Raw genomic sequence first — 25,759 nt, 5'->3', positions numbered from 1 at the left:
TTCCGCTGTTTTTTTTTCATTGTTCCCATGTTTTTTTTTCATTGTTCCCCTCTAATTAGGGACTGACTTAGATCTGGGACACCAGGTGTGTATAATTAATTATCAGGTAGAACAGAACCAGCAGGCTCCTGACCTCGTAAGATAAGAGTTGAATACCTTTGCTCTAAAATGTGCCCATGACTACTAGTGGCCTGTGCTGGTATGCCACAGTCTGGTTTCCCTTTAGTATAACCTGACAATCAAAGGTACTCTGAGGTAATTTCCTGTTTTGGAGTTGATAAAGGGCCTGGCTAGTCTGCACTCTGGTTCAAGACTTCTGGTTGCCATGGGAGAATCTCAATTGCATTTCCTTTAGGGTTTTCTCATTTGGGCAAAAGTCTGTCCTCTGTGACCCGGAAACCGATGTGGTGTAGTGGTTCGATGAGTGTGATTTCAGTGTATCCCACAACCCCTTTGAATCAGCTGTTGATTGTTGGAGTAGAAAATCATGCACGTTTAAAAACTATGCTATTGTTTTATCAATATAATGACACGTGAGTGAAGGACCATCTCATTTCAAACAAGCACATTTCTGTCGACATTCCCTCTCCTCGCTACCTCATTACTTTTGAAAAAGGTCAAAAGGAGGAGAGAGAAGAAACAGGAATTGAGCAAAGGCCCTTGACTCCTGTCCTTTTCAAAACCCATTTGAGGAGGTGAGAGGGTTGGACCTGGTCGTTTGGTCTGCTCCTGCACATCAAACCGGATTGAACCGATGTGGGACCCAAGTCCCTTTTGACGGACCTTTTTGATTTCTTTAATATACTTGCCATCACCCCAGGTGGTCAGCATTGCCGGTCAAAGTTCAGAAACTAAGCTGCCTGCCTCAAGGTACATACCTATACACCTGTCTATGCTTACTCTTACATCTTCTGTACACAGGTTGACTATTTTGGGCAGTCCTTGGACACCTAGACATACCAAGCATTGGATTTTCAGTAGTCTGGCTAACTACGTCGAAAACAAGCTGGCTGGAGTCCTGGCCCCAAGTCCAGTGTGTCGTGTCCTCGTTGTAAGACCACACTGCTACCCATACTTTCCCTTTCAGAACTACTGTGACCAAGCCCAATGGCTATGAATTAAAACAGTATATGAAAATTGTTTCTCTAGGCCTGGTTTTAAATGAGGCCCACTTAATAGATTAGTTTTAGGGAATTAATAAATATAAAATGCACAAGACAAGTTTGTATGAATATGAATTCATTCATTCCTTGTTGGGAGAAGTAATGGCACATGAAGGACCACTGAGCACTTTTCTCTTAAATTATTTTAATTTCTTGTGTACACTAAAAGTAAATTTACACACTTAAAGTCTGAAAAGAACCCGGACATGCATGTTAACCATTTCACAGGCTCTTCAAGTTATTTTTTCCATAGGAATTTTCCCCATACATTTTACAGTCCATAGTACACAGTCTAAAGCCACAGTGAACTATGATTACATCCATTTTATCTTTACAATGTGCAAAATCCTCCTGGGAACAGGTTGACAGTGGTATAACAACAAAAAATTGGTAGAGAATGTCAGCAAAACTAAACAAAAGAAAAATAACTTCATAATAGTGTATAACCAGACACATGGAAGCAGAAATTGGTCCCTTATTCCCTTGTAATGTAGACTGACCTTCACTCAGACCAGCTATACTGATATAACGATTGAAATTATATGAATGACTAACTGTCAGTGGTTTAAACCATGATTCCCCCTCTTTTTACCACCCGTCCCCAAAACAGAATACAGTTCTAAGAATAGAATTCAACACAAAACGCAGTCGTCTGTGACATACTGCCATTTTCATGGCTGTTTGACGGCATCAATGGGAGACATAAGAAAAACTGGCTCCAGTTAAATCGCTTAACGAATGAGCATACATTAACAGCGCATTTTTAGCCATGGGTTAAGAAATCAAGTTAATCAAATCTAGGCCTTATGTAAAGGACAAAACAAAAATACTAAGGCCATTAACACAACAGGGGAAAAAACATTCAGCTGGATTTTGCAGGCAGTGTGGTTTCAAGTCACACACACACACATACGTAGTCATACACTGAGTGAACAAAACATTAGGACTGCCTGCTCTTTCGATGACAGACTGACCAGGTGAAAGCTATGATTCCTTATTGATGTCACTTGTTAAATCCACTTCCATCAGTGTAGATGAAATGTTAAAGAAGGATTTTTAAGCCTGGAGACAATTGAGACATGGATTGTGGATATGGGTGCCAGTCAACTTGACAACTGTGGGATGCATTGGAGTCAACATGGGCCAGCATCCCTGTGGAACGCTTTCGACACCTTGTAGAGTCCATACCCCGACGAATTGAGGCTGTTCTGAGGGCAAAAGGAGGTGCAACTCAATATTAGGAAAGTGTTCCTAATGGTTTCTACACTCAGTGTATATCCCACTTCACTTTATTCAAGCCTCGCTTTGAAGAGGTTCAACCAGTGTTTCATTTCCTCACAAAGACAAACATTGACACACGCCCGCCACAATGAGAAACGTAAAAAGCCACCTTCGGAAACCAACACAATTCGTCCCTGATTATGTACACATTGATTCTCCTATCATAAACAAGCGGCCTCTCTTCAAGGACCTTGATCTAGAAGTTAAACTGCTTTAATATGTTCTCTTGCTCTGCTATTGACAAAGCTTCGCTTTACAGGCTTAGCCTAGTCCAGGTCTGACTAAACATTCTCCATTCACAAGGACAAATCGGTAAATGCTTCACTTGATTAAAAAGATTAAAACTGAAAATAACAAATAAAAAGGGAGAAGATGACAAAAAGGGATGATGGCATGGAAGCAAAAAGGATAACTTCATGATATAGTGATAGAATGACAGACGGTGATAAGGAGGAGAAGAGGAGGGCATTGATGGAGTTGGGGTGGATCAGTCGAGTGTGGGGTCAGGGTCAGAGGAGCAGCGCAAGGGCGTCAGCGTGGTGGGGAACATCAGCACCTTGGCCTGCATGAAAGACAGGTCTGGTAGCCCTGCAATCACCTTCAACGTCTCCTCACTTAGGTTCTCCTCTTTCCGGGGCTTTCTGCAGAATCAGAGAGAAGGAGGGAGACACCATTTTTATTGGAGAACACACACAATGTATCCCAAATAGCACCATATTCCCTTTGTGGTGCATTACGTTTGACCAAGGTGCATTCCCTCATCCTTCCCCCTTCACCAAATGAATGAGCCACAGTCAGATTCTAATGGGCTTCGCCTCTTTCTCATGTGTCTTTCCTCACCTTCTCAAGACGCATTGGAGAAGGTCAGAGGGGAGAAAAGGGGGACACGAGGAATCAAGGAAAGAGAATTGACAAAGCCAAGATGTAGCAAGCTCTCTCTGGCTGCTAATACAGATGTGTTTGTCTCGCCCTCGTATGCATCCTGTCTGCATGCTTATGCACGTGTCCCAGTGGCCTAATGGATAAGGCACTGGCCTCCTAAGCCAGGGATTGTGGTTTCGAGTCCCATCTGGGGTGGACTATTTTTAGGGCTCCCGAGTGGCGCAGCGGTCTAAGGCACTGCATCTCAGTGCAAGAGGCGTCACTACAGTCCCTGGTTCGAATCCAGGCTGTATCACATCCGGCCGTGATTGGGCGGTGCACAATTGACCCAGGGTCGTCCGGGTTTGGCCGGCATTGTAAATAAGAATTTGTTCTTAACTGACTTGCCTAGTTAAATAAAAGGGTCTAGTAGACCACAATTTCAAAAGGGTCCCCACTAAAATGTGGTTCAAATAAAGTCATTCCAGCCCTGCATGTCTATAAAAAAATAGGGTTGTTTGTGTCTGTTCACCATTTAACTAACTTTTGACTTAAAAATATTAGCTCTGACTTACGGCAAATATATGAACGTTATCCTCTTTATAGCATCATTGCTTACCCAATTACTGCACACTGATCTGGTACTCCCTGTATACATATCCAATCTACTGTGCATTTTACTACTTCAGTTTTTTAACTCTGCATTGTTGGGAATGGCTCGTGAGCAAGCATTTCACTGTAGTCTACACCAGTTGTATTCGGCGCATGTGACAAATAAAACTTGATTTAATGTTTGGGACTGAGATGTTGGTTGTGTTAGATTTGTATTGTTTTGCTATTCTCATCTCCAAGAGGTGCAATTGACTCTGGCCACATCCCAAATGGCACCCTATTCCCTTTATAATGCACTACTTTTGGTCAAAGGTAGTGCACTATAAAGGGAAGAGGGTGCCATTTATAATATATGCCATTTAGCAGACGTTTTGATCCAAAGCGACTTAGTCATGCACCCAGGCATGTGCGCAGATAGCGGTCTACCTGTGTGCCTGAGCACCTGCCCCCCTTTTCACTCCCCACTCGCCAATTGCCCTTTTATTTAGTTTTGTAGTTTTTGAACCCACCGCCCCAAGTCGTCGTGACGTCGTCAAGTTCGTCACCCCGTTTTAGGACTATAATTTCCTCCTCATATTGTACAAATGTGTCTCCACTCACCTAGGCCTAAGCTATTGATGGATTCAAGACAAGGTCATTTTTATTGATCTCTGATGTCTAGTTTAGTAGCCTGTCAATTCAATAATTTGTGCGGTATTAAAAAAGATTTTGCCACCAGCCATGTAAAATGATGTAGAATTGCATGAAATGTGTTTATAAAAAAAGGCACAACATCTCCCAGACCCTAGTCTACTAAAAATGGTCCCCATGTGTGCAACTTCTGTAAGCGCCTCTGCTCTATGCCACTACGTAAATGCAATGATGCGCAGGCAATACTTTAACATAAAAAAGGTTAAAAAAAATATATAATGTGCTCTGGTACCACCCCCCCCACACTCACTTTAAGCAATGAACACAGGTAGTCTAGATTCTAACTAAGCACCATATACTAAAATATCCACACAAGCCACTAGCCAGCCAGCCATTTATCATGAGTTAGAAGATTATGAATATTAGGCTTTATTATGAAGTTATTAAGAGTAATGAAGTTAAATCACAATGAGTACAATAATAATTGAGCTACCTAACTAGCAGATTTACACCAATCATCAACAATCAGCTGATAGCCCACACTCTTTTCCCTATGTCAATAATTTCTTTAGGAGGCACTGTAAGTAGCTTGCTTAAAAATGTGCGCCACAGAGGCAGTTAGTATGTTATGAATTTCAAGATATGATTTATGAAAGTAGATTTTTTTTTAGAGGGGGGGGGGGGGTTCATTTCGAGCACCTTCCCCCTGAAAGATTTTTGAGGTGCAGTAATAGACCAACCTGGTAGAGGTGCTGGTCTTCTCCATAGTAGACATAAGGCGGGCAAAGGCATCAGCCACACGGGTCCCAGAGCCACTGGGGTCCAGTTTAGCGGTGGTTAGCTCATACAGCTCCGGGTCCACACCTAACCACACAAACACATTATATTGGATATGTCCCAAATGGCAGCTTATCCCCTATATAGTGCCCTACTTTGGTCAAAAGTAGTACACTATATAGGGAATAGGGAGCTAGTTGAGACACATACACGGTCTACTATTCCACTCAGAACAAGGGAGGGGGGGGGTGCACTTTATTAAACTTCAGTGTAGCCAATTCCCAAATATTTTAGTAGATATTCTGATTCAAGGTTTGATTCAGTTGGTAATATTAACACACAGAAAAAATAAGACCTTGATTTAGTGAGGTCAGTGTCTAAGCAAAGACCAGAAGAAATCTAAAACAAATACTAGAAGAGAAAACTGTGAGTATGGCAGAGGCTCTTTAATAATCATCCTTCAGTTCTCGCCTCTTTCCCAAAACTCATTGGAGAAGATCCAAGCTTCCTCCTCTCTGACCTCCCCCAGTGCATTTTGACAGAGAGGTAAGAGGACACGAGGAATCGGGGAAAGAATAAGGCCTTATCCCAAATGGACTCCTAGACCTCTACACCCTGTGTACCTTTGAAGATCCATGAGGATTAAATCGGTGTAAGCCATATATGATAGTAGGTCAACCTTGCCTTACGATCAGATAGGTGGAATTATCACTGTATTGTTTTACCCCTATCCAATCCTCTCCGGTCTCTGCATAGGGTGTAGAGGCAAACGGTCAATTTGGGATTCAGACAAATTCATGAAAAAAATAATCTGGCAGTCAGGGGGTTGGAGTTTCCTGTGCTGACCTGGGATGGAGGTGGAGCTGCTAGGGCCAGAGTCCTCCACGGGCCCAAAGAAATCGAGGTTGAGCAGAGACGAGCCTCCGCTCGCTTGACATTCAACATAGCGGACAGGTAGACCGAGGCGGCAGTGGGTTATAACACAGAGAAGAAGTCAGGAAAGAGACGCACTTAAAAGACATGCAGCTGAGCTGGTCATTATTATTAGTTACAAAGAAAGAGCACAGGGGTCGTGTTCAGTAGGCACGAAAGGTTTGAAAACATTTTGCAACTGAAACTCCAGGAGTTTCTTAAATCTGGGTAGTCCCTCCGTTTTATTCCATTTGATGCCTAATGAACATGAACCAGGGCAAGCTAACTGACATAGCTGTGTTAATGAGAAAATACTGTGAGATTCTATCTACAGGTTAATGAAAAATCTGCATTGACATTTTGAAGCATGAATTGCTATCATGGCTTTGTAGCATGAACCGTGCAGAACAAATTATTTAGCAATTTAGCTTAATGATTTGTTGCTAACAACAAAAGGCATAAGGAGAAGATTTGATGAGATAAATATATTTTATGCATCTGGATATGACAACTGAAATCAGAAATGGTCCAATATGGCAATGAAATACACAAAAACTTGGAGCATGTGGATAAGAATTGTCTGTAATCTTATACTATAGTCTTTAAAACAAAATTCACGTAACTCTGTGTAAAACTATAACATGTAATGACCAATGGTTGATGAGGTAAACATAAAATGATGTTGTCCAATGGAAGACAGCAGGCAAAAACAGGTCTAGGCTGCTTGTGTGTTTAAACAAAACAGATGGAGTGGTGGAAAAAAAGGAATAGGCTAGCTCTGGATTGAGCCAATGGGGACAATGGTTCATTATCTTAGCAGGTGGTTTGTGGGAGGGACCTACCGTCCAGGGGGTTAGTAAGGCCACTGCTGCTCCAGTCAAACTGGACGGGCGGGAGCACTTCCTGGTGAGGAGGAACAAACAAGCTCAGAAGAGGGTGGTGACACTCAGTAAAAGTGAACAGCTTTGCCAACAGGTGATTCGCCTATGCAGGTGGTCAGGAAGCCTGCTAATGGTCTGCTTCTATCCCAGGAGGTTAGTGGCAACTTAATTGGGGAGGACGGGCTCGAGGAATCAGTGGAACGGTATCAAATACATCAAACACTTGACTTGAATGGAAATTCACTCTGTTCCAGTCATTATTATGAGCCGTCCTCCCCTCAGCAGCCTCCACTGGCTTCTACCCTTACAACAACTCTGCAGTCTAAGGTCGAGTTCCTACCAGACTACATTGCGGACCGATGCCATATCTTACAACGCCTGGATAGGTATTTAACAAATCAGCTTACCACTTCATGGGCACGCTTCTCTGCCAAGGCGTTGCTGACGCTTGCCAAATATTACAATGCCTGGATAGGTGTTTTATGTATCAGCTAACCAACATCATATGTTATAGCAATCTGTCAGTCGATGACACAGTCGAAGATGTGGCTCCCAACCATTGGATGATGCATGTAACGTCTGAGAAGGGGAACGCAACCCATATGACAGAGCCATCCGATGCCCGGCTGCACAGTTGATGACGTGGCACGCTACCATTGGTTGATGCAATGCCTGCGCATCTTGTGAGGCAGGAACTCAACCTTAGCATTCTCTAGCCCGGTGGTTCCCAAACTTTTTATAATCCCGTACCCCTTCAAAACATTCAACCTCCAGCTGCGTACCCCCTCTAGCACCAGGGTCAGCACACTCTCAAATGTTTTTTTGCCATCATTGTAAGCCTGCCACACACACACTATACAATACATTTATTAAACATAAGAATGAGTGTTTGTGTGTCACAACCCGGCTTGTGGGAAGTGACAAAGAGCTCTTATAGAACCAGGGCACAAATAATAATAATCAATAATTTTGCTCTTTATTTAGCCATCTTACATAGAAAACCTTGTTTGTTCATCAAAAAATTGTGAATAACTCACCACAGGTTAAAAAGAAAGGGTGTGCTTGAAAGGACGCACATAACTCTGCAATGTTGTATTGGAGAGAGTCTCAGTCTTAAATCATTTTCCACACACAGTCTGTGCCTGTATTTAGTTTTCATGCAAGTGAGGGCCAAGAATGCACTCTCACGTAGGTACATGGTTGCAAGGGACATCACAGTGCAATTTGCCAAGGCAGGATACTTTGAGCCCAGCCCAAGCCAGAAATCTGGCAGTGGCTTCTGATTCAATTCAATTTTCACAGAACCGCTTGTTGCAATTTCGATGAAGCCCTCTTGTTCAGATATCGGTAAGTGGACTGGAAGCAGGGCATGAAAGGGATAACCAATCCAGTTGTTTGTGTCGTCCGTTTCGGGGAAAGTACCTGCGTAATTGCGCACTCAGGTGCACTATATCACATTTGACATTGTCCGTAAGCTTGAGTTCATTTGCACACAAACAATCATGGAAAGACCTGTGTGTTGTCCTTGTTAATGCAGACAGAAAAGAGCTCCAACTTCTTAATCATAGCCTCAATTTTGTCCCGCATATTGAATATAGTTGCGGAGGGTCCCTGTAATCCTAGATTCAGACCATTCAGGTGAGAAAAAACATCACCCAGATAGGCCAGTCGTGTGAGAAACTTGTCATCATGCAAGCGGTCAGACAAGTGAAAATTATGGTCAGTCGATAAAACTTTAAGCTCGTCTCTCAATTTTTAAAAACGAGTCTATACTTTGCCCCTTGATAACCAGCGCACTTCTGTACGTTATAAAAGCGTTACATGGTCGCTGCCCATATCATTGCAAAATGTAGAAAATACACAAGTTCAGGGGCCTTGCTTTAACAAAGTTAACCATTTTCACTGTACTGTCCAAAACGTCTTTCAAGCTGTCAGGCATTCCTTTTGCAGCAAGAGCCTCTCGGTGGATGCTGCAGTGTACCCAAGTGGTGTCGGGAGCAACTGCTTGCATGCGCGTTACCACTCCACTATGTCTCCCTGTCATGGCTTTTGCACCATCAGTACAGATACCAACACATCTTGACCACCGAAGTCCATTTGATGTCACAAAGCTGTCCAGTACTTAAAAAATATCCTCTCATGTTGTCCTGGTTTCCAGAAGAGGCTGTCTTCCTTAATTGACCCCCCCATAAACGTAACGGACATATACCAGGAGCTGTGCCAGGCCCGCCACGTCTTTTGACTCATCCAGCTGTAACGCATTTAATTCACTGGCTTGTATGTGACGCAGTAATTGTTTCAAAATATCTCCTGCCATGTAACTGATGCGTCGTGAAACAGTGTCATTTGAAGGCATTGGCTGTATAGTTTTTTTGGCCTATTGTCCCAACCATATCCGCGGCAGCAGGAAGAATGAAGTCCTCCACAATAGGGCTTGCCTGTCCTAGCCACTCGGTAGCTCACCATATAAGATGCTTCTAGCCCCTTCTTATTAATGATATCTGTTGCTTTAATACATGTCTTACTACTCGAAAGTCGTCTTTATTCTCACTCAAAAAACTCCCGTGGCTTATTTTTCAAATTCTCATGTTCAGTTTCTAAATGTCTGTGCAAGAGTGAAGGTTTCTCGTGAGAGAGTAACGATTAATGTGATTGGATGTTAATTATTTGACTAGGCTACCTGTATTTGACATTGTGTTGTTATTTCGCTGAACACTAGATGGTTTAATTTTATTTTTGGCAGTGAAACGAGGCTACTCGGGCGAAGAAGAAAAAAACTCACCCAAATGTATAGCTCCGTTGGAAAATATAAATGTACTGTTTGAAAATGTGAAGAATAAAAATTAAAAAAAATGTATCACATTTTTATTTGGCGTACCCCCGACGGCATTGCACGTACCCAAGTTTGGGAATACCTGATCGAGCCAAATAATTTATCCAACTTGTTTGAAAAGCACCTCAGGTTCTACATTAGACCAATTACTGTAGAACACATATAAACTCTATATATTCATTGTATACAGTTGTGACAATTGGCCTTACAGCCAATACAGCAGTGGAGGCTAGTGGGAGGAGCTATAGGAGGACGGGCTCATTGTAAAGGCTGGAATGGAATAAAGGGAACAGAGTCAAACATGTGGATTGACACTGATCCATTTATGCCATTCCAGTCATTACAATGAGCCCGTTCTCATATAGCTCCTCCCACCAGCCTCCTCTGCAATACAGTATATACCACCAGGGGTCTCCAACCCTGTTCCTGGAGAGCAACCCTCCTCTAGGTTTTCGCTCCAACCCCCGTTGTAACTAACCTGGTTCTGCTGATCAACCAACTAATTATTTAGAATCAGGTGTGCTAGATTAGGGTTGAAAACCTACAGGATGGTAGCTCTCCATGATCAGGGTTGGAGAGCCCTGGTATATACTCATACGACTACTGATGAGAAGAAATGCACCTAAGGCCTGAGAAGAAGAAAAAAAATCACAAAACATAAAATAACTAAATTCCAAACATTGTGCCCCAAAAGGACCATAGTGATTCAATGTAGGAGTCCAACCTGGGCTGTGTCTGGTGGACTAGTGCTTATGATCTCTGCTGGGGCCACTGGAGGTGCTTGTTGTGCTATGGACGTGATCATCTCTGCCGCTGATATGGGTTTTACTGGCTCTTTGGTGGGTTCCAGCATGCCCTAGGTAACAGAGAGGCAGGGTTACATCCTAAACGTACTAAAATACTGGTATGTGTATAGGTTGAACAATTCTGGTTAAAACCTGGGAATTTTGGGAAGGTTCCCGGAATGTTGTAACCATACATTTGTAGGACGTGTCAGTAAAAAACATTTTGCAACCAGTTGACAAAAATGTCACCAGAATTATTTTGATTTTTATAATCACTGAGTTAATTTGTCTCTTGGTCCGTTTCCTCGAGAAGGGCAAAAACAATTGAGGGAGCGAGTGGGTGGTTTGAAGGGGGAGATGAATACATCCTTGCAGCGTATAGTTAACTCACCAGGCTGGCAGCATACATGGGAACTATCACTGGCTGCTTCTTCTGACCTGTGAAAAGCTATGGGGAAACACAGAACACATTTCACAATCATTCCTCCTCTCTCTGATGCAAATAGTCTTACAAACAACCTTTTTCCATTTGACAGACGAAAAGTTAAAACATTCTCGCAATACATCTGAAATACAATCACGGTTCGTGTTTTTCCCCCCCCACAGAGCCATTAATAAAAAAGGACAAGGTCACAGAAAGGGGGGGAATGACATGTCCCAAATGGCACCCTATTCCCTATATCACTATGTGCTCTGGTCAAAAGTAGTGCACTATATAGGGAATAGGGTGCCATTTGGGATACGGACAATGTGATGACTGCTGACTGGCGGCAGAACTCACAATGTTCCTAATGTCGATGCCCAGGAAACAGAGTAATGTCTTGTTGCTGTGCGAGCCGCCCCACTGGTGCCGCAGGCCAAACGCCTCGTGGATGTCCAGCAGTTGCCTCCACAACACGTCCCCCTCGGCCCTGTAGCAACGGACACCGATGACAAAGCAGGAACGTTCAAAAGAAATACGCCATAGTAGTACGCAAATATTCTTGACTGCATAGTATACAGACACAGTAACAGTATATTTCTGTTGTATAAAAAAAGATAGAGCAGACCAGAGTCTTTCTGTGTATTGATGAGATTGTGTGTAGTTATGGGATATTAGGGTCGAGACGATACTAGCATCCCGATACTCGTTAGTATCATGGCAAGGAAACAAAACACGAGGCGGTTTAATTGCTTTAGGAAAACAGCCCTAATGCTGGAAACAAACGTCATTATGTCGTCATCCAGTCACATTTGTTTATTTTCCAAAATATACCACAAAATATTTTACATACAGCAGGTTATGGATCAAGGAGTTTGGCCTGCTTCGTGTTTTAATTTTTGCCACGGAAAAAATATTGCAATACTGGTATCGTCCCAGCCCATATTAAAAAGGGGGGTGTTTCTCTCACCCATTGTCTGGCATACCGCTCATCATTTCATGCTCTTCCTGCTGTAACCTCACAGGAGGCTCCAGCAGGGTTTTGAGGGGGACCACCTCCACCCTCACCTGCAGAGCAGGTGCGTCGGGGAAAATGTCCAGAAAAAGCTTCTCCAGCCGACTGCACAGCGCCGCCTGGTATAACAAACACATGATAACGACCAACATTGTTGAATAAGACACTGGTCCAGTGATATAACAAACAAGTAATAACAATCAATATTGTTGAATAAGACACGGGTTGAATAAGTCTTCTGTTTTCACGTGTGGCAGCTGGCAGTTAGCCTGCATTGCTGGACAGGGGATGCACAATACAATAGACAGCTCAGATATTAATATCTGTTTCGATAGACAATAAAGCTATATTCTATTATGTCCAACAATGACTGACACTGACGTGATTCAATCAACACATTTCAAATCTTTAATAAATTGTAGCGCTTGACTCCAATAGCAAGGACAAGGAGGGGCATTGATAAATGGTATGTACTTGAAAAGGTGGAATTCCCTGCCTGGTCACATTCCTAAGGGAGGGCAGGTGTACGGCTCTCTACTACTCTAGTGATAAACGTCATGAGAGTGTCAGAATTTCCCTAAAAGTGTCATTGAGCATACTTTTCCTGGATAGTACAATACAACTACATTCAATTGGGCACCTTCGATTACTGTAAGAGGGGTTTTTAAAACACCACTACTTTCCTGTCAAGTATGCTACATTTCTGAATGCTACAGAGGTGGTTCAGAAACAAACTTGCGTGATGAGTTCTCTTGCCTTTAGCTCAGAGGCGTAATATGTTATTGTGGTGCGCAGGAGAACCGAGTTCAAACCCTAAGTGGTCAAACTCGCACAGAAAAACTTACAGGCTGACTGCCTCTTCTACTGATCTGATGGCTGCTGGATGGACGGGCTGCTACAGGTTCACTCTCCTGCCACTCGTCTTCAGCCGTTTCCAAAGGAGCATTGACGGTCGGCTCCTCTCCAAACGCAGCCCAGGAATTGCCCTCCCCTTGACCCTGTACAGGCTCATCAAAGGCATTCCAACCAGCATCTGCATCAGGGTCCGCACCAACAGGAGCTGAGCTAAAGTCAGCAAAACTGTTGCTGCCGGGAAAATCCGCAAACTTCCCCCCATCTTCATTCTCAATTGCCTTCCCACCACCAATGTGGCTGTTGGGTGCGTCAAATTCACCAAAGTCTTTGTCGTCGTCCACTAGTTCCTGTGTGAGAGGTGCAGGTTGTTCCTCTCGTTGCAACTCTGGCTGGTCAAAGTCAGCAAAGCCCTGTCCGCTAAAAGAGCCCACGTCCCCGAAGTCTCCAAAGTCATCAAAGTCTTCCCCGTCATCGTCCTCCAGCAGTTGGCTGTGGTCGGCAGGTGTGGCCGTCTCCTCTTGGAGCAGCGGCGAGGGCACAGAGCCCGTCGTGCTGATGTCGCCGTACTCCTCAAGGGCATCCGTGGACAGCGGTCGGCCGAAAGACGTTTCAGTCTCCGTTTCTGTTTCGTTTCCGGACCCAGGCTTCTCGTCTGCTTGCTCGCCATTCCCATCTTCATCGTCTGTATCGGGCAAAACCCTGTTTTCACTGACACCTGCTTTCTCTTCTTCCGCCTCCTCTTCCGACTGCTCCAAATACACACCGTTCTGGGCAACCGGTTTGTCAACATAAAGTGCCTTGGAGGCAGAATCCTCGCCACAAACCAACTCTGGGGCAGAATCCTCACTAACAACCACCTCAGTAGCAGAGTGCTTGTGTGCAAAGTCCGGCTCTACGTTCCTTTGCTCAGAGTTAGCAGTGTCTCTTTGAAAGCCCCCGTCCCCATTGCTCAAGCCTTCGTCAGTGTCCCGAGCCTCAGCAAGTTGCGATAGAGAATCAGAGCCAGCGATGTCGTTGGATCCAGTTGTAATGGGAGTGTCCCTGACGACGTCCCCTGACCTGATTCCCTGCTCTACATTAGAGTGCTTCTGCTGCTGACAGGGTTCCTCTGCCAGCCGTTCATCCCGGTTGTGATTGTCCAAGTTCTCGCTGGTGCGGTTTGTCACCTCGCTGGAGTGTCCTTCAACATCTGCATTAGGAAAAGCAGAGAAATCCGCAAAGTCGTCCTCGGGGCTGCTGGGAGGGCAGTCGTCTGCACACTCTGTGGTGGTTCCTTTCTTTTTAGAGCAGATCGAATTCTGCAAAGATGGGATTCCCTCTATTTCAAAAGTCGCAAAACCGTTGGTCAGAACTTCCGGGACCCCACCATTGCAGTCGACAGGCTTGTCTATGTTGTCAGTCTGACCCCTCCCAGATATGTCCAGGGAGGTAGAATAATTATTGGCTCGAGTGTGGTCAGCAAGCTTTTTTAACTCCTCCACATTCACAGTTCTCTCCAAAGGACTGTCGTACTGGCAGCCTCCTGGCACAACACCATTTGACTTGGAGTTGGAGCGCTTGACCACGGGACCCCTTCCCACGGGACCTGAACTGAGGTTTGACAACCCAACCACCCCTCCATTGTTGAGGAGTCCAGGTGGTGAAGTGGCAGCCAAGGCTGGGGTCTGGTTGAAGGACGCTGGGGTGTCAAACTCATTGAAGCTGGTGCTGGTCGGAACTCCAGAGAAGCCCCCAAAGTCCCCAAACTCGTCATCCTCTTCCTCAGCTCCGTCCTCCATTGGGGGTGGGGAGGAGGAGTACATGCGGATCACGTCCGGCTCCATGGTCCTAAAGCAGTCACACTACGCCTCGAGGTTACACCTAGAGGGTAAAGACACTAGTCAGTGTGACCAAACAATAAAGGGCATATAAATGCTAGAAATTACACTATTTCCCCCTTAAAAACACATTTCTGAAGGCTAAAAGGTCAGAATTTACAAAACGACAGTGTTAGCCTACAGACCTAGAAACGGTCTCTGGGGGAGTCTAGGCTGTTTTCTTTGTCTGGTGTGTTGCTTCAGCCTTAAACCCAAATTAAATTACCAAAGCTCTCCAGGCTAAAAGTGGACAGATTGTTTTCAAATTGACAGTAATTAAGTGATAATGGCGAAGTGGTGTTGTGATGTAGAAAAGGGCCGAAAGGCAATGTTGAGCACTCATTTCTTATGACCTACCTAAATAGTAGCAAATGAGAACTGAAAATGAGCTACAATTTATTTTATCAGTACAAATATTTGTTGTGTTTATCTAAACTGGCCTAATTACTTCAACCAATGAACGTTGTACCCAATTTGTGTTTGCATTGACCTAAGGGTTTTGTGTGTGTAGTATTTGTATATTGACATAGGCCCGTCAAGATATGTAGAATGCCTCCTTTTGAAAAATTAGATTTAGAGCATAGGCCTAGGCATTTTGTGCCTCCAGGTGTGATCCATTTCTTTGTCCAGCTGTGATCCATTTCCTTGACATTTTTGAATTCATCACTAAACCAGACATAGGGCATAGAAATATTGATGTTATTTTTGGATGCTCAAGGCTGAACTTGCACAATGCACTCTTAAGCCTACATTGTGCTTTACTCACATCCAGACTAGAGCGCCGAAAGTACAGTTCTGAGTCAAAACCTGACACAAATTTGGACACGTTTCAGAATAGAGAATTCATGCCCATGAGGCCTTGACTAGATATCTTAGGCCTAGTAAGCCTTGACATGAAACCTTGGAAGGTATTTGAAACATTGTTAAATCTCTAGGCTACTTGAAGTGGCTTCTGATACTGTGTATGAAAGCAAGATGGCATTAAAGACAAATTATCTGATATGATAGCTATTCACAACAAATAACACTGCCTATTGCTTTATTATGGGCTCTATGATTGCATGATATGGTATGTGTTATAATATGTTGTATCATAAACATTCATAATGCAACATGAATCTGTTTATAATACAACATTGTTAACTAATTGACACATCAGAAACAGGTGTCCTCCAACCCCATGTCTTGTCCAGCTAGTTATTCACTCACCAAATTAGACTGTCAACAAACCTAAAACTGACAGGTGATGACAGACCACTATCTAGAAACCTCTGGGTAACCAAAACAAAGAAAACACGAAACCCTTCCTATGATAATTTGTTGCCGACTACCCACAACCTAGCTATTTAGCTCAATTGTAGCCGAGCAAAGATAGGTAACTAGCTAGCAACTGGAAGCAAGTTAACGTAGTTGCTAGCCAAATAGCTCACGTTAACCAGATAGTTAACTAGCTAGCTGAATAAATCATTTTGATTATACTAACAGCTAAATTACCATACGTGCCATCCAGGCTTAGGCTAGAACGGAAAACAGGCCATGGCTGGCATACACCGTACTCTCGATCAGCTGGGGAGGGCAGGGGGATAGCTAGCTAGCTGACTGTTAGCTAGTTGGCCAAGATACGTAGCCTGTGTAGTTAGCTACCACTTGCCAGCACAAATGGCGTAGCTAGCAAGCTAATAACAACAACCTGGTAGCCTATGCGAATGGATAGCTAACTAGCAATAGGCTAAATTATTATGAAAATATGTTTTCTACATTGATTCGATATGAGGACAGAAGTGACAAAGTAACTAACTAGGTAGGTAGGTAGTTATGATGCTAGCTAGTTTGCTAATACACTGACATTTGTAGCTAACGTTAACTGTTAGCTAGCTATCTATCAAGTTGTCCTCCCGTCTCTCGCTAGCTTGCTTGCTTTAGCTAGTCTCATCGTATCCGGGTTGGTTGGCAGTGTACCAATAAACATTTCGGCATACCTTAAGATCTTGACCATTCATTCCCATGGTTCAGATGAAGTGGACACTTGTCAGACTTAAAACAAGACAGCAAAGTGGTTTCGCTCTGACTAAGAAAACTACGTTGAGTCAGCCGGTTATGATGATCCTACTTTGGCCCCTTCTCTCTCCGAATATTACCCAGCATGCAACAAGAGCTTTTGGTTTTTCCACTGCTTGGGAAGCAGAGCATACTAGAGTACATGAACAAGCGGAGAATAGTCTGCATCCAAAATCCATCTGCACTGGCTCTAGTAATACTGAGTAGTAGTTAATGGTGGAAAAAGTACCCAATTGCCATACTCGAGTAAACGTAAAGTTACCTTAATAGAAAATGACTCAAGTAAATTGGGGGCTTATTTTAGGTCAGTTAGAAGAGTGAGCCATCACTTGGTCTCCCATTCAAGCAGCTGGTCAACTGAGCAACGAAAAGATACTGTACTGCATAGTTCTCTTTAGGTCTATAATAATCCTCAATCATTTTAATTTGAAACAATCCACAATCCAAATTTCCCAAGTCAACTGATTAATCTATGACACATGACTCCTGATTCAAATATTTTAATTGAAAATGTATAGGCCACTGAAAGAGCTTCTCAACATACACAGACATTGTCAAGCATCAAGGCGAGGGAATAGAAAATCACCATTCTACTCTTTAATAATAACCTGTGCCCCTGCAATATAATCTACTAGCATAGTTCATGAATTTATTGTAATATGCCATGATTCAAAAGAAACTTAATTTAATTATTGCAGAACTGAAAGGTCACCGTGTAAACATAATACTCCACATAATTATTAACTACTTCATAACCATTCAATTATTAATTTCCAATCATACTGAAATATGTAGTCTGTTGTAGTTATAAATTAATCAATATTAGTTAACCAATATATAATCAAAATGTTATCAAATAAAGGTCACACTATGTCCTTTATTTAAATGCCATTCCCATCCAGTGGTTTCCCCTTGTGCCTGTCTGGATCATGGTTTTGACCATTCTGCCTGCCCTGTTCCTTGTCCTGCCATCCTGTTCCTTGTCCTACCACACTGGATTATTTGACCTCTGCCTACCCTGAGACTGCCTGCCATTCGGTACCTTTTGGACTCTAATCTGGATTACTGACCTCTGGTTGACCTTTCGTTTTGCCTGCCCCCTGTTCTAGTAATAAACTTGTGTTACTTCAACACTGTCTGCATCTAGGTCTTCCCTAAAACATGATACTGGAAGCCTTTTATTTTTCATGACCATCTCAAACCAACAGCACTCAATACCATGAAACAAAAAATAAATCACAACTAACAGAAATAGGTAGGAAAAAATGTATAGAAAATCAGAAGACAGAACATTGCTGTGCAATCAATTTTGTCAGCTAAGGCTCAAAGAGGCTAAGAAACGCAGTAGTTCACAATGGATCTCGATCTGGGGAAGAAACAACGAGAGGGGAGGAAGTTCAGCCATATTGTTGTATTGTGAGTATTAAATAATGTGTTACCTTCTTGAACCTGAACGACACCTGACACTTGATTTCAGTGTTCTCAAAACGTGCTTAATCCTATGAAACAATATTAAATGTTTCTGTTTATTCTTATGTAAACCTAACTTTATGCTATAACCACATTAGAACCTACTGTATATTATAATCATAACCCTCTGCTATAAATTGCAGGATTCAGTGGCACTACTAGAGGGTGGAGTACAAAGATGAGCCACTGAAAAGAAATGAAGATCCTCCACATACCTGGAAAGGTTGATCCTCGATGAAGGGGAAGTAGGGATAGGCTTCTCAGCGTCGCCCCAGGTGCCTGAAACACAGGCCTTGCGTAGGAACTGGCAGTCCTCGAACTTGGCACAGAGCTCCAGTGCCACGTCAGTGGGAGGAGCCTCCTCCACTGTGCCACACCCACAGGCCAGACTGATGTCAAAGCTGGGTAGCCAAGGTAAGTGTCTTAGAAAAGGTAGTCTAAGTCTTATTTAATTTGTTTAATTGTTTACATCTACGATACTTACTAACATTGTACAAAGTGGACATTGACACTTCCATCCTCCCAACTTCGGTGGCATTTTCCCACTCCACATGGCAATGGAATTCCAATACAACCTAGAGCAGGTTTTTTCTAAGGTACATCAAGATAATAAATATTATTTGTAGCTGAGCTAACTTGTATCTGATAAGCAGTGCCGATTTTAGCATGTAAATCTTGGTGGGGAAAACCCCCCAAAATCTGGGATGCATAGCAGCAAAGCCATAACAACAGAACAGAACACAACACTAAATGATACACTAATTGCACTATAACGGTGACAAACGGTGCCCACATAAAGCTGTCCCAACACATTACCACTGCTACACCTGGCGTTCAGCAGAGCCTTGTCTGGCAGCCAAACAGTTCATTCAGCCTCATTTGCTGCCTTTAAAAAAAAACATACAGTGGCTTGTGAAAGTATTCACCCCCTTGTCATTTTTCCAATTTTGTTGCCTTACAACCTTGAATTAAAATAGATTTTTTGGTGGTTTGTATCATTTGATTTACACAACATGCCTATCACTTTGAAGATGCAAAATATTTTTTATTGTGAAACAAACAAGAAGACAAAAAAACAGAACTTGAGCGTGCATAACTATTCACCCCCCCAAAGTCAATACTTTGTAGAGCCACCTTTTGCAGCAATTACAGCTGCAAGCCTCTTGGGATATGTCTCTATAAGCTTGGCACATCTAGCCACTGGGATTTTTGCCCATTCTTCAAGGCAAAACTGCTCCAGCTCCTTCAAGTTGGATGGGTTCCACCGGTGTACAGCAATCTTTAAGTCATACCACAGATTCTCAATTGGATTGAGGTATGGGCTTTGACTAGGCCATTCCAAGACATTTAAATGTTTCCCCTTAAACCACTCGAGTGTTGCTTTAGCATTATGCTTAGGGTCATTGTCCTGCTGGAAGGTGAACCTCTGTCCAAGTCTCAAATCTCTGGAAGACTGAAACAGGTTTCCCTCGAGAATTTCCCTGTATTTTGCACCATCCATCATTCCTTCAATTCTGACCAGTTTCCCAGTCTCTGCCGATGGAAAACATCCCCACAGCATGATGCTGCCACCACCATACTTCACTGTGGGGATGGTGTTCTCGGGGTAATGAGAGGTGCTGGGTTTGCTCCAGACATAGCGTTTTCCTTGATGGCCAAAAAGCTCAATTTGAGTCTCATCTGACATGAGTACCTTCTTCCATATGTTTGGGGAGTCTCCCACATGCCTTTTGGCGTACACCAAACATGTTTGCTTATTTTTTTCTTTAAACAATGGCTTTTTTTCTGGCCACTCTTCCGTAAAGCCCAGCTCTGTGGAGTGTATGGCTTAAAGTGGTCCTATGGACAGATACTCCAATCTCCGCTGTGACGCTTTGCAGCCCCTTCAGGGTTATCTTTGGTCTCTTTGTTGCCCCTCTGATTAATGCCCTCCTTGCCTGGTCCGTGAGTTTTGGTGGGCGGCCCTCTCTTGGCAGGTTTGTTGTGGTGCCATATTCTTTCAATTTTTTAATAATGGATTTAATGGTGCTCTGTGGGATGTTCAAAGTTTTTTATATTTTTTTATAACCCAACCCTTATCTGTACTCCTCCACAACTTTGTCCCTGACCTGTTTGGAGAGCTCCTTGGACTTCATGGTGCCGCTTGCTTGGTGGTGCCCCTTGCTTAGTGGCGTTGCAGACTATGGGGCCTTTCAGAACAGGTGTATATATACTGAGATCATGTGACAGATCATGTGACACTTAGATTACACACAGGTGGACTTTATTTAACTAATTATGTCACTTCTGAAGGTAATTGGTTGCACCAGATCTTATTTAGGGGCTTCATAGAAAAGGGGGTGGATAAATATGCACTCACCATGGAACGGCAGCCTTCCCTCTCTTCACGAGAAGAGAGGGTGGAACAGGGATCAGACCAACACGCAGCGTAGCCAGTGCTCAACATAAATATATAATAAATAAAACGATAAACAGTGAACACTTAACAAATACAAAATAACAAATGTGGCAAACCGATACAGTCCTAGCTGGTGCAGAGAAAACACAAAGACAGGAAACAACCACCCACAAACCCCAACACAAAACAAGCCACCTATATATGATTCCCAATCAGAGACAACACAAAACACCTGCCTCTGATTGAGAACCATATTAGGCCAAACATAGAAACAGACAAACTAGACACACAACATAGAATGCCCACCCAGCTCACGTCCTGACCAACACTAAAACAAGCAAAACACACAAGAACTATGGTCAGAACGTGACAGTACCCCCCTCCTGAGGTGCGGACTCCGAACGCACCCCCTAAAACTCTAAGGGAGGGTCTGGGTGGGCATCTGTCCGCGGTGGCGGCTCCGGCGCTGGACGAGGACACCACTCCACCATTGTCTTTGTCCCCCTCCTTAGCGTCCTTTGAGTGGCGACCCTCGCCGCCGACCTAGGAACCCTCACAAAGGCGCCATCAGACTGAGGAGACAGCTCCGAACCGAGAGGTAGCTTAGGACAGAGAGGTAGCTCAGGACAGAGAGGTAGCTCAGGACAGAGAGGTAGCTCCGGACGAATCAGCTCCGGACTGAGGGCAGCTCCGGACTGAGTGGCAGCTCCGGACTGAGTGGCAGCTCCGGACTGAGTGCAGCTCATGACTGGAGGGCAGCTCATGACTGGAGGGCAGCTCATGACTGGCTGGCGGCTCTGGCGGCTCCTGACTGGCTGGCGGCTCTGGCGGCTCCTGACTGGCTGGCAGCTCTGGCGGCTCCTGACTGGCTGGCGACTCTGGCGGCTCCTGACTGGCTGGCGACTCTGGCGGCTCCTGACTGCTGGCGCTCTGGCGGCTCCTGACTGACGGACGGCTCTAGCGGCTCCTGACTGACGACGGCTCCTAGCGGCTCTGACTGACGGCGGCTCTAACGGCTCGGGACAGACGGGCGGCTTCTAACGGCTCGGGACAGCACGGGCGGCTCGAAGGCGCTGGGCAGACGGATGGCTCAGATGGCGCTGGGCAGACGGATGGCTCAGATGGCGCTGGGCAGGCAGACAGCTCAGATGGCGCTGGGCAGGCAGGCAGCTCAGATGGCGCTGGGCAGGCAGGCAGCTCAGACCTGCCGAGGCGCACAGTAGGCCTGGTGCGTGTTGCCGGAACTGGTGGTACCGGTTTGTAGACACGCACCTCAAGGCTAGTGGGGGGAGCAGGAACAGGGCACACTGGACTCTTGAGGCGCACTATACACCTGGTGCGTGGTACCGGCACTGGTGGTACCGGGCTGAGGGCACGCACCTCAGGGCGAGTGCGGGGAGAAGGAACAGTGCGTACAGGGCTCTGGATACGCACAGTAAGCTTGGTGCGTGGTGCCGGAACTGGTGGTACCGGGCTGGAGACACGCACCACAGGGAGAGTGCGTGGAGGAGGAACAGAGTTCTGGAGACGCACAGGAAGCCTGGTGCGTGGTGTAGGCACTGGTGTTACTGGGCTGGGGCGAGGAGGTGGCGCCGGATATACCGGACCGTGAAGGCGTACAGGAGCTCTTAAGCACAGAGCCTGCCCAACCTTACCTGGTTTAATGCTCCCCGTAGCCAGGCCAGTGGGGCGAGGTGGAATAGCCCGCACTGGGCTGTGCTGGCAAACCGGGGACACCATGCGTAAGGCTGGTGCCATGTACACCGGCCCGAGGAGACGTACTGGAGACCAGATATGTTGAGCCGGCTTCATGGCACCTGGCTCGATGCCCACTCTAGCCCGGCCGAAACGTGGAGCTGGGATGTACCGCACCGGGCTATACACACGTACAGGAGACACCGTGCGCCTTTCAGCACAACACGGTGTCTCTCCGTACTCTCGCTCTCCACGGCAAGCCCGGGAAGTTGGCGCAGGTCTCCTACCTGACTTCGCCACACTCCCCTTTAGCCTCCCCAAGACATTTTTGGGGTTTCTTCTCGGGCTTCCTTGCCAGCCGTGTTCCCTCATAACACTGGTTCCCCTTCGCGGCTGCTTCCGCTCTCCTAGCTGCCTCCACCTGTTCCCATGGAAGGCGATCCTTACCAGCCAGGATCTCCTCCCATGTGTAGCAACCCTTTCTGTCCAACACCTCTTCCCAAGTCCATTCCTCCTGGTACCGCTGCTGCTGCTGCCGCTGCTGCCCGCTGCTACGCTGCTTGGTCCGAGATTGGTGGGTGGTTCTGTAACGGCAGCCTTCCCTCTCTTCACGAGAAGACCAACACGCAGCGTAGCCAGTGCTCAACATGTTTAATAAAACGATAAACAGTGAACACTTAACAAATACAAAATAACAAATGTGGCAAACCGATACAGTACTAGCTGGTGCAGAGAAAACACAAAGACAGGAAACAACCACCCACAAACACCAACACAAAACAAGCCACCTATATATGATTCCCAATCAGAGACAACACAAAACACCTGCCTCTGATTGAGAACCATATTAGGCCAAACATAGAAACAGACAAACTAGACACACAACATAGAATGCCCACCCAGCTCACGTCCTGACCAACACTAAAACAAGCAAAACACACAAGAACTATGGTCAGAACGTGACACACCACTTTTCCATGTTTTTTTTTTCATTTCACTTCACCAATTTGGACTATTTTGTGTATGTCCATTACATGAAATTCAAATAAAAATCTATTTAAATTACAGGTTGTAATGCAACAAAATAGGAAAAACGTCAAGAGGGATGAATACTTTTGCAAGGCACTGTAGCTGATATGGCTGACTTGCTTAAACAAATGTGGTTTCTACTGACAATTGAGATGTACAAACTATGGAATAAAGGAAAGACAAGCGGAAAAGAGGCAATCCGTAATTTCGATTAAGACATTAATGAACGAGCGACGACGGACCAGGTCAATATAACTATTTGTAACTATCAGTACTTTCAAATATACAGTGACAGAATTCAGAACATGGGCTGTTCTAACAGTGTACTCCCTATACAACAAGTCAGAACTGTAGAATAAATAAAGGGGGCATATAAACAGACAATGAAAGCTCTTACAATAGTTGATGATTACATTTCTCTAAAACAGGTTATAGGCAACATGTGCACCATCAAGTTAGCACAATAGGTGTAAATAAGAGGTGAAAATTGACAAAATTATTAGGTTGAGGCACATTGAAGGCCGTTTGGGTCTTTGCGTGTCAGAAAAGATACACGTCAAATAACACTATTTGACGCGTTATATAAGCTTTTAATTTGACACGTCAAATAATACAATTCTATTATAGAATGTTGTGTGTGCTGAATTTGCATGTGCAAGCCAAGCACCACCACTACTATCAGTAGCACTGTCAAAGTTGTCAAACAAGCACACACCAGGCTACGAACGATGTGTTTACAATACTGCGTTGGTGAAAATAGACCAAATTATTAGGGTGAGGCACATGGGCTACTAACAGCTTACTACACAACATACACTTAGTATTACTTTCTTAGCTACAGTATACATATCTCCCTTGCATGTTACATAATTTATGCAGCAGCATACAAGACATTTTGGGACTCACTGTAACGATCTGGGTGTAGTGGGTGCGAAGTCAGGCGCAGGAAGCAGAGAGTTCAGTGGTAGTGCTATTTAATGCACAAAACGGAGAACATAAACCACCCCACAAAACACAGGGCGCACACAAAACAAATGCCCCAAAACCGGAGACTGAAACAGTCCAGCAAAACCCACGAAATGAGAAACACGTAAACCTCAAACGTGCACCCTAGTCACACAAACAATCCCGCACAAATAGCAGGCGGGCCTACTGGTTAATATAGCCCGACTAATCAACCAAACACAAAACAGGTGAAACCAATAAACAGAAAAGGGGAAAAAAGGATCAGTGGCAGCTAGTAGGCCAGTGACGACGACCGCCGAGCGCCACCCGAACAGGAAGGGTGTACCCAGCACCTCTCTTCCGGGCCGTACCCCTCCCAGTCCACGAGGTACTGCAGGCCCCTCACCCGGCTTCTCGAGTCCAGAATGGCACGTATCGTGTACGCCGGGGACCCCTCGATGTCCAGAGGGGGCGGAGGGACCTCCGGCAACTCACCTTCCTGCAGGGGACCAGCTACCACCGGCCTGAGGAGAGACACATGAAACGAGGGGTTAATACGATAATATGAAGGAAGTTGTAATCTATAACACACCTCGTTTATCCTCCTCAGGACTTTGAAGAGCCCCACACACTGCGGCCCCAGCTTCCGGCAGGGCAAGTGGAGGGGTAGGTTTCGGGTCGAGAGCCAGACCCTGTCCCCCGGTACAAACACGGGGGCCTCACTGCGGTGGCGGTCAGCACTCCTCTTCTGCCGTCCACCGGCTTGCTTAAGGGATTCCTGGACGGCTCTCCAGGTCTCCTTGGAGCGCTGCACCCACTCCTCCACCGCAGGAGCCTCGGTCTGACTCGGATGCCAAGGTGCCAGGACCGGCTGGTAGCCCAACACACACTGGAACAGAGATAGGTTTGTCGAGGAGTGACGGAGTGAGTTTTGGGCCAACTCCGCCCATGGGACGTACCTAGACCACTCCCCTAGCCGGTCCTGGCAATACGACCGCAGAAACCTACCCACCTCCTGGTTCACTCTCTCCACCTGCCCATTACTCTCGGGGTGATAACCGGAGGTCAGGCTGACCGAGACCCCCAGACGCTCCATGAACGCCCTCCATACCCGGGACGTGAACTGGGGACCTCGATCAGAGACGATGTCCTCCGGCACCCCGTAGTGCTGGAAGATGTGGGTAAATAGCGCCTCCGCAGTCTGTAGGGCTGTAGGGAGACCGTGCAACGGGAGGAGACGGCAGGACTTAGAAAACCGATCCACAACAACCAGGACCGTAGT

At 45.2% G+C, this 25,759-nt stretch overlaps 1 protein-coding gene across 2 annotated transcripts; it reads right to left on the bottom strand.

The window, feature by feature from the left end:
• Positions 1–2,416: 2,416 nt before the first annotated feature.
• LOC111982384 (aftiphilin) lies at positions 2,417–17,023 on the bottom strand. 2 transcript variants are annotated; one of them, XM_024013949.2, is made up of 10 exons: positions 16,862–17,023; positions 13,017–14,886; positions 12,127–12,290; positions 11,517–11,646; positions 11,127–11,183; positions 10,675–10,806; positions 7,079–7,139; positions 6,171–6,254; positions 5,288–5,411; positions 2,417–3,085 (listed from the first exon to the last, which is right to left on the bottom strand). In XM_024013949.2, the coding sequence occupies exons 2-10, from the start codon at positions 14,847–14,849 to the stop codon at positions 2,932–2,934; spliced, it is 2,739 nt and encodes a 912-aa protein (XP_023869717.1). In that variant the 5' UTR covers positions 14,850–14,886; positions 16,862–17,023; the 3' UTR covers positions 2,417–2,931. The 2 variants fall into 2 exon arrangements, with proteins under 2 accessions (XP_023869717.1, XP_023869718.1); XM_024013950.2 differs by lacking the exon at positions 6,171–6,254.
• Positions 17,024–25,759: the final 8,736 nt, after the last annotated feature.

The sequence above is a fragment of the Salvelinus sp. IW2-2015 genome, linkage group LG21 (assembly GCF_002910315.2).
Source record: "Salvelinus sp. IW2-2015 linkage group LG21, ASM291031v2, whole genome shotgun sequence".
Lineage (NCBI taxonomy): Eukaryota > Metazoa > Chordata > Actinopteri > Salmoniformes > Salmonidae > Salvelinus > Salvelinus sp. IW2-2015.
The sequence above is the reverse complement of the archived record's forward strand: the minus strand, read 5'-3'. Positions and strand labels throughout refer to the sequence as shown.

What these genes read in the sequence shown, in the direction of transcription:
- LOC111982384 (XM_024013949.2), bottom strand. Translation starts at nt 14,849, where the DNA reads ATGGAGCCGGACGTGATCCGCATGTACTCCTCCTCCCCACCCCCAATG. An exon ending in GTCCACCAGACACAGCCCAG is followed by an intron (nt 7,140 to 10,674) that starts GTTGGACTCCTA and finishes CCTCCTCACCAG; the next exon opens with GAAGTGCTCCCGCCCGTCCA. An exon ending in AAGACCAGCACCTCTACCAG is followed by an intron (nt 3,086 to 5,287) that starts GTTGGTCTATTA and finishes CTGATTCTGCAG; the next exon opens with AAAGCCCCGGAAAGAGGAGA.